Source organism: Rhincodon typus, chromosome 5 (assembly GCF_021869965.1).
Source record: "Rhincodon typus isolate 14 chromosome 5, sRhiTyp1.1, whole genome shotgun sequence".
NCBI lineage: Eukaryota > Metazoa > Chordata > Chondrichthyes > Orectolobiformes > Rhincodontidae > Rhincodon > Rhincodon typus.
This window is the reverse complement of record NC_063336.1, coordinates 95,142,949-95,151,852: the sequence shown is the minus strand read 5'-3', so window position 1 is coordinate 95,151,852 and position 8,904 is coordinate 95,142,949. Positions and strand designations below refer to the sequence as shown.

General features: G+C 40.0%; 1 protein-coding gene across 1 annotated transcript in view; it reads left to right on the top strand.

The window, feature by feature from the left end:
* LOC109932846 (disks large-associated protein 2-like) overlaps positions 1 to 8,904 on the top strand; it is an 86,220-nt gene that overhangs the window by 25,675 nt on the left and 51,641 nt on the right. Inside the window, exon 5 of the mRNA XM_048597011.1 lies at positions 3,533 to 3,541. Coding sequence (XP_048452968.1) covers positions 3,533 to 3,541 — 9 coding nt within the window. The remainder of the gene's footprint in view (positions 1 to 3,532; positions 3,542 to 8,904) is intronic.

The window sequence follows — 8,904 nt, the reverse complement described above, 5'->3', positions numbered from 1 at the left end:
TATGAGGCTGCTTGGCCTGCTGTGTTCATCCAGCTCTACACCTTGTTATCTCAGATTTTCCAGCATCTGCAGTTCCTACTATCTATGATACACTAAGTTCGTTCTTATGGCGACAAGACACTAAAGAACACACTTCAAAACATTTTGACTGTTTCCTTACAAATTTACTAAGGGCATGACAACTGTACAATGATATGGCCAGCCAGTAGTATGCTCACAAGCGTTTTTTTTAATGGAAATGCCCATTGGAGGTCAATCTGCTGGAAAAGACAAAGAAATAGTTTAAAAAGTGTGGAAGAATATCTCTCCAGTGTATGTTCCTTTGGAAGCTCACTGAAAATGGTTATCACTTAGGTTCCTGGTTGTAAAATTACTAACCTGGAATGTTACATATTGGGAGGAACTTGAGAATCGGATATTGATGTAAAACAAAAGATAGAAATCCATATAAAAGCAATAAGTCCACTTACAATGAGTAAACCCATTAAGATTCCTGACTGTATTTAAGATTTCAATTGCTAATGAGGCTGGGACAAAATTACTTTAGGCATTTTTTTTCTGTAAAATATCTTTAAACCTGAGTCAAGTCCAACAACTGGATAAAACTGGTCATTAATTACCTCTGAGAAAAATCCCATGAAATAATACAATTAAATTCCACATTTCATAACTCATTTTATGTTTAATTTTCATAAAATGCTGACCATATACACACTATACAACAATTCTAAATGATATTCCATTAATATTTGATTTAATTTGTTACAGTTGACTTTTTAAGCAGTGTGTTCAATCAGATATCCTTTAAAGAACGGCTAAGGTTGAATATGAAAGTATCTTTTTGAAGGTGATATGTTCATTCATTAATTTAGGCATGTTCCTATGAAGCTTATTTGTAAGAAGAAGAGATTCCAACAGGAATCTCATGCTTTCAAACAAATGGGAGAAAATCTGTGAAGGAATAATAAAGGAATTGTGGGTTGAATTTTATGCAACACACATTCCACTATTGGAGAAGTGAGCAATTGTCCTGAGACTAATCTACAAAGTAAGATGCTGTTTGTTGAACTTTAAGATCAAAAATATTACTTATAACCATGACCATGCTCAAATTTTGTAACTGTATTTCCTATAATTAAACATTTCAGGGTAAAATTTCTCTATGCCAGAAACACAAAATGGGTTTATGGCAAATAAGCAGCTGATTTTTCAAAGCTACCAGTTTTTTTTTATATTCCTTTGTTTTGCAAAACGTTTCTGAGATTTGTCATTTCAAATCAGGTCAAAGCAACAATGCAACGAGTGAAAGAGCCTTGAACTACCAATTTGTGAATTTCATTGAAGAAATTATCAGATGTGTTGAAAAATCAGCTGGGAGCCTATTTACATAGAGTTGGCACAGTATTTCATATGCTTCCATGTAAGGCCTTAGCTGCATGCCCAGGCAAAGTAATTATTGCAATTTCCAATTGATGACAACAGTTCAGTGAGAGAAACATTACAAAATGAGGAAAATGTGCAACCGGCAGAATGTTCAGTTCCAGTGCTTGAAATTAAGCATATTTGTTTTCAATGAATTATAGAAAGCCTTCTAGACATTCACTCCTCTTAAAATAAATTCACAGCTTAGGCACCCTGATCTAACCTGAAAATAACGGTTAGCAAAATCGATATTTTGTTTCACATGATACCGATTAATTAGATTCGGTGGATGAGGAAATTGCTGACGAGCACACATTTAAAACATGACATGACACATAGTGCCAAGCCAAAGAATTCAAGACAGTTTAGGCGTGAGACCACAATCAATAGTCAATTGAAGGGATGTGTGGAAAGATATTAGTTAATTCTGACCAGAGTCTTTTCATTTTCAAAAATGTGAACTTTAATCATTTTTGGTCAATGACTTCCTGCATTATATTTTATTCAATTGATTCCCCTTTTTAAAAATATGACTTTTTTCCCCTTTATTTAGCATTTCCCCTCTACGGCATGCAGTATTCTTCGCCGAGAAATCGGGAACTCAGCGCGTGGGGAGTTTCAGGCATGGCAACACGTCCTAACACTCCGCAGCATATTGGTACACCAGCACCGAGCGCTGTCTTGGTGCTTTATTCTCTCTGTCTCCGTCTCTGTCAAATTGTGGCATGATTTCTTTCTGTCTCTGGGTGTTAGTGATGTGATTCTGTGTCATTTCTCGAATCAGACAGGAAAGAAGGGTCATAAATCTGAACCATATCCAGATTGGACAGAATGGAACCTACTGGGGAAATAACAACACCATAACAACTTGCATTTTTATCACTTGTTTAATGCAGGAGAGGATACTTCACAGGAGTGTAATGATAAAAATTTGAAGCAGAATCAAAGGAAGTTTTAAGTGAGACGAAGAAATAGTTGGTGAAAATTATAGGTTTTAAGGAGGAGAGAGCATATGCCCAGACAATTGACTGTATGGCTACTAACGATGACGGTGAAGGGAGTTAAGGTTAGTAAAAATTGGATGAATTCAGAGCTTTGGAGAGTTGCAGGAGATTGCAGGGAAAACTATAAAGTGATTTCAACATCAAGTGGATACGTTTCAGTTTGATGCTTTGGATAAGGGCTACAGAGTTCTGGATGAGCTCAAGTTTACAGAGGTTACAGGAGGCCAGCCAGGAGATTGTGGAAGTAATGTAGCCTGGAAGTGAGAAAACTAAACTTGAAGGTTTCAGCAGCTTATGATCAAAGGTGCAGTTTGGGAGGGGAAGGTTGGAGGAGGTGTGGGGGAGATGGTTGGATGGGTGATGCAACACCGGTAACAGGATGCATCCAGTGAACTGCAGTGGGAATGGAATCAGAAACTGAGCTCAGAATCAAATGGATACCGAGGTTGCAAAACCTTTGTGCAATGTGAGACAGTGGCCAGGAAGGACCAGAATCTGTGGTGAGGGAGCAGATTTTATATTAATGACCGAGCACAATGGCTTTGGTCTTCCTTATATTTAATTGCAGTAAAATTGGGTTCCATCGAGACTGAATGTTATGAGGTAGCTTGACAGTGCAGTGGAATTTGAGTTCTCAAGGAAGCTATTACTGAGTGTTGAATGATGATGTGGTAAGGTGGTTTCTAAAGTACTGAAAAACAATAATGAATTTAAAACAAGCAAAGATGAAAAGTACATGGCACATTCAAGGAATAGAAATACTGCTAGTAAAGAATTATATAAGCTAAGCAGGCAAAGACAAATAAGTGACAACCATGCAAAGGCAGAAACAGGAAACTATTGATAATTCAATTAGGTAGAAGTTGAATATAGCAAGGGGAGGGGGGAGGATGAATTCTGCACAAAAAAATATTATCAATATTATCACAGGCCTGAATGCCTGCACTAAATTTCATTGTGTAGCATGAATGATGTTTAGCTGCTAGGTTGCCACATTTGACTTCTCATCCATCTCACATTCACAAGAGTTGTTTGAATTTACTACCCCCTCACTTCTTCAGCTTTTGCTGGTGTGCTGCACCAAGGGAGACTTATGGCAGAACAAGTTCTAGCTGATGACATTCCAGTTTCAAGAAGGGCTATGCAATCAGATACCAGGATTTTAACTATATTGTCCACTGTAATTTTAAGTGGGCTCAAAGCTTACCACCAGCTGAGATTGGTCTGCAGACAAGCTTGACACCACTTAACCAGGGACATAGTGATACACAGGACCTGAAGATTGGCCAATCTAGGCAATCCCATTCTGAAGAAGGGTCTAGGCCCGAAACGTCAGCTTTCCTGCTCCTCTGATGCTGCTTGGCCTGCTGTGTTCATCCAGCTCTACACCTTGTTATCTCAACATCTAAAATTGTCTGGCAGCATCTGTAGACAGAAATCAGCATTAACGTTTCGGATCCAGTGACTCTTCTTCAGAACTAATTTCTCTCCACAGATGCTACTAGACTTGCTGAGTATTTTCCAGCAATTTCTGTTTTTGTTTCTGATTTCCAGCATCCCCAGTTCTTCTAGTTTTTCATCTAAAATTGCCTTCTGCCCATTCATTTCACAAATCCAAATCCAACTACTTCCTATTCCATCTATCTATCTATTTTTTCCTTAAATGTGTCAGCACTACCTGTTTCCTCAGGTAGCTTATTCTGTGTATTCAGCATCCTGTACCTTACATCTGTTCGCTCAATACACAAAACAACTGCAAATTGTTGTATGTGGAGATAAATCTATTCTGAACTATGGGGTACATTTGCTGCCACCATCATCTTTGAGTTTATGGATCTACAGGGCCCACTTGGGCTAGTAGGGGAATGGAAAAACCACTTATTGGTCTAACTAGAAGAGGCTCTTTTATTGAGCAAAAGTCAGTTAATTAAATGTTAGTAATTAGTTACAAGTTATATCAATATGAAAGGTTTTGTTTATAGAGACTAGAGATCTTGTAGTGTGGTGAAAGTGTCCCTACCTCTGAGCCAGGTAGACCCAGGTTCAAGTTCCACCTGCTCCACAGGTGTGTAATAAAACTCTGAGCAGATTATTAGGAACAAGTTACAGAGACCATGAGTAGGACCTGGATGTTACGTCTGATTCCTTCAAGATCCTAAGATATTCAGACCACAAGTCCATATAACATCTTCGTAGTGGGTAGCACTTAACTTTTTCCGCCATTTTATACTCAATTTGTTGCCTGGCTTTGAATTTGAAAAATTATTGGAGGGTATGGAATTTACCTGTTTAAAATCTGAGACCCGAAGTTTATATCCAGGTCGGTACCTTGAAAGATACAGAACATTGTGTTTGTTCTGTATCATTAAAGAATTTTAAAATGCTCATAGTTTAGAAACTCAATCCTGAATTGAATCAGGATTTCCATGATTGAAAAGTTGGCATTTGTTTTAACAGAAACCAAGAAAGATCATTGTACATTCTCTGCCTAATATAGTGTATTAAGCTGAAATGAGCAGAAAGACGCCAACTGAGATGCAACAAAATATAACAGACACTAATTCCATAGCGAGTTCATGCAGCTAAAATGGAGCTTTTTAAAGGCATCCCAGAGACAAGAAGTGGAAATGCTTTCCAGTGAGAGCTTAGTAAAAGGCTGAAGGAACAAAGGGAAATCTGGCATATAACATGGGAACATAGAATTTGGGAGCAGGAATAGGCCATTTGGCACTTCAAGCCTGTTCCGACATGCAGTAACATCATGGCTGTACTCATGGTCTCATTTCCACTTTCTTGTCTGTCCCCATAACCTAAAGATCCTCTGAAAGAAAAGAAGTCTCTTTAGTTCAGTCCCAAATCGGAGACCTGTTATTTGTAAACTGTGTCTCCACTAAATGTGCTCCCACTACCCCTCCTGTCAGGTTCCCTCATGATCTCATATGTTTCAATAAGATCATCTCTTGTTCTTCTAAACATCAATGGGTATGTGTGAAAATTATTTAATCAGTTTTTATAAGAAAAATGCCTCATCCCAAAAATAAATCATGTGAATGCTTCTATTGTAATAATGTCTTCCTTTCAAATAAGCAGACCAAATCTGTGCACGAGACCAATCTGTGACTCTGTCATCAAGACCCTGTAAAGTTGCAGTAAGTTTTATATATTCTGTTCCCTTTGCAATTTGGCGGGGAGGCGATGGCCTAATGGTATTAGCACTGGACTGTTATCCAGAGACCAGATAATGTCTGGGAACCTGGGTTTGAATCCCGCCATGGTCGAATTTGAATTCAATTAAGAACAAAATCTGGAATTAAGAATCTATTGCCAATTGTCAGAAAAACCCATCTGGTTCACTAACATCCTTTAGGTAAGGAAACTGCCATTCTCTCTTGGTATGGCCTACATGTGACACCAGACCCACAGCAATCTGGTTGACTCTTTGGGGATGGGCAATAAATGCTGCATAGCCAGCGATGCCCTCATCCTGAGAATGAATAAAGGGGAAAAGAATTGTCTTCCTTCTCCATTATTTAACCTGCATACTATCAGGGAGATGGTGAGTTAGTGGTCATGTCACTGCACTAGTAATCCCAAGGCCCTGACTAATGCCTTGGGAACTTGTGTTTAAATCCCACCATGACAATAGGTGAAATTTACTTTCAAATACTAAATGCAGAACCAGAAGCTTGTCTCACTAATGGTGCCATGAAACTACGATCAATTGTTTTGGTTCATAAAGTCCTTTATTGGAGGAAATCGGCCATCCTTACCCAGACTCCAGATGACCTTTAATGTATGCTCTGAAATGGTCTAGAAAGCCATTCAATTCAAAGGCAATTCGGAATGGGCAATAAATGCTGGCCTTGCTCATGTACCATTAAGATATTTTTAAAAACTACCTTTATGTGATTCCTTAGCAGGACACTCCGGTCCCTCAATGCTACCAAGCTCTGCTACCCCTCTTCTACTTAAAGAGCATACTACTTTTCTGTTCTGCCTGCCAAAGCTGACAAATTCACATTTACCCACATAGTACTCCATCTGCCAATTTTTGTCTGTATCCCCTTTCAAACTCTCTACCTCCTCTTGACAACCTACTTTTCTACCTGTCCGACCAGACATGGTCAGATTGCAAAGCTGTTAAATGGTGTACTGATATTACATGTGAAATGCTGTCATACGTTCTTCATCTAATGACATTTTATGGCAGAAGCTGTTACATTGAAAAGCTTTTGAGTGCTTAAGAGAGTTTCAGGACTTTGGCTAGTATTATGGCTCCATGGAAACGCTACAAATTAAAACATTTTACTGGCTGAAAGGAAACCAACTTGAATCTAAGAAACAATATAGTAAAAGGGAAATGCTTATGGGTTGATGTACCCTCTAGTTTGTTGGGCTAAGTACCTATGATATCACATACTTAATTGGCAAATTTGTACACTCATTAAGATAATGGCTAGCATTGCTGGGACCTGGACAATTTTCAGCCATTTAGTTTTCAAATTTGCATTCTGAGGTCAGGGCACATTGTTGCAGGATCAAGACTAATAGCAGCAGTTCAAATACTTGCAAGGCACAAGCCTGTTGATATTACTTGTCTTTTATACTGGAACTGAAGTGGTGAGGTTACTTGGCTAGCTTCCCAGTGCTCTCTCACCACCGCGGGCTATAGCAGTGGATTAATTACCCAGAGGTAGCCAGCTGATGTGTGTGTTCAAGACCCAAAATAAGGACCATTAAGTGTGAATGCTGATATTTTGCTGAAGACGGGGCAGTTCCCACTGTGTAGGAAGGCTGCTAACTTTCATGTAAGCTGCCTCCCTGTGACAGTGCAGTGGGTCATCAACATTGAAGTCCCTGTGGCCAAACATGGGGAGGATGCTCACCTCAATGGGCCACGAACTATGTATTCCCCTCCATCCTGTGAAGTCTAAGACCCTCAGTCCCCTAAATTTTGATTTCACAAACTCGTCTGAAGGCGCAACCCATGATGTTGAGGCACTTATTCAGAAGTTGTCTGCAGTTAAATCACAAAGCCAGTGCCACACTATCGGCATGTGATGGTTCAGGATGGTTTCAGCCTAATATTGGGATCTGAAATCCAACAGTAATGTTAGGCTTCATAACTCCCTGTCCAATATTTGTCTGGATATATTTGTTTACCTGTTACATTTTTATATCTTTTCCAAACTTGTTAATCGATATCATGTCAATGTTTAAAGCTAAATACTGACTCTCCACATATTTGAGTGTTTCTGACCAGGGCTGGTGAACTTCCAGTAATGCAACTGTACCACTAAGAAACAAACAGCAAACCTCTCCGGCATTAGACTTACCCTGTGGGTGGAATGTCATCATTTTGAGTTCAAGTGTTTTATTGCGCCTGGTCTGTGGTGGTTTACTGTGGTTTTTCTTATGCAGTCTTCCACTCTTCACCTCAATAATTATGCATCTGGGCTGTGCGTGCCCTTCTTGAGGAATTACGTGAAGAGTTGGAAAAACCCACCACTACTGAGCTTCAGTGCTGCTGGGGTCATATTTAAAGCCAGCCACATGCCACTGCAAGCCAGGAACTGCCCTTCGGACTGTGGTGTTGCATCATTATCACAGATTACCCAGTAAATCGAGTTAACTTCCCGCATCACCAGCAGAGAGCTAGAGGTACTGGGCATATCACCAGAGGCAGCCAGCCTGGAATGCAATAGCAGTCAGGTCAGTGTCGTGTCCCAGGTAAAACAGAGTGAGTAGCACTTCAGAAGGCAGTTTAATGGTCTCTTGTGCTTCACAAGTGTAAATGCCACTATTTTCTTTCTGCTCCCTCACATTCCCAGGATTAGCATTCACACTAACTCTAATACACTAATTTGCCAAGTCTCATGGACTGCAACTCTCACCATTGCACATATCATGTACATGCAAGAGCTCTCATCCACTTCACCCTCCCAACCACATCACCACTAACTGCTCTACCATCCACTTCTGTCATTCTCAATCACGCTGTTTGTCTCCTTGAAGGAGAAATTGTCCCATAACAGTCAGTGAGGGCTGAGACAGACAATTGGACATGAGGCTCCATACACAATATGAGGAGAAAATACTAGGCCTGACCAGAAGAAGAGCATAACACCCATATGGGGACCGGAAACTCAACAGCCAACCAACCCAGTAAGCTTCATTGTGCTCTGCCGCACTCCTTTGCCATTATCACCAACACTAACTCATTCTTAATCTGCACAAGGTTTAATCTCTTTTTACACAACAAATTCCCTCTTCTGTTATGGAGGCACCAATGAACCTCAGCTCCACCTTTATCTCTGTCTGAGGAGGAAGCCACTGAAGCGTCAAAGGAAGAACCATCAAGGCTTTCACCAGTGCCCTCCATCAGATCAGAGACTTTCACCTCAGTGGGTTCTTTACCTAGGTAATACTTGGGAGCACAGTCCAGTGAGCACATCACTGACACATCTCAGTGGCTGGC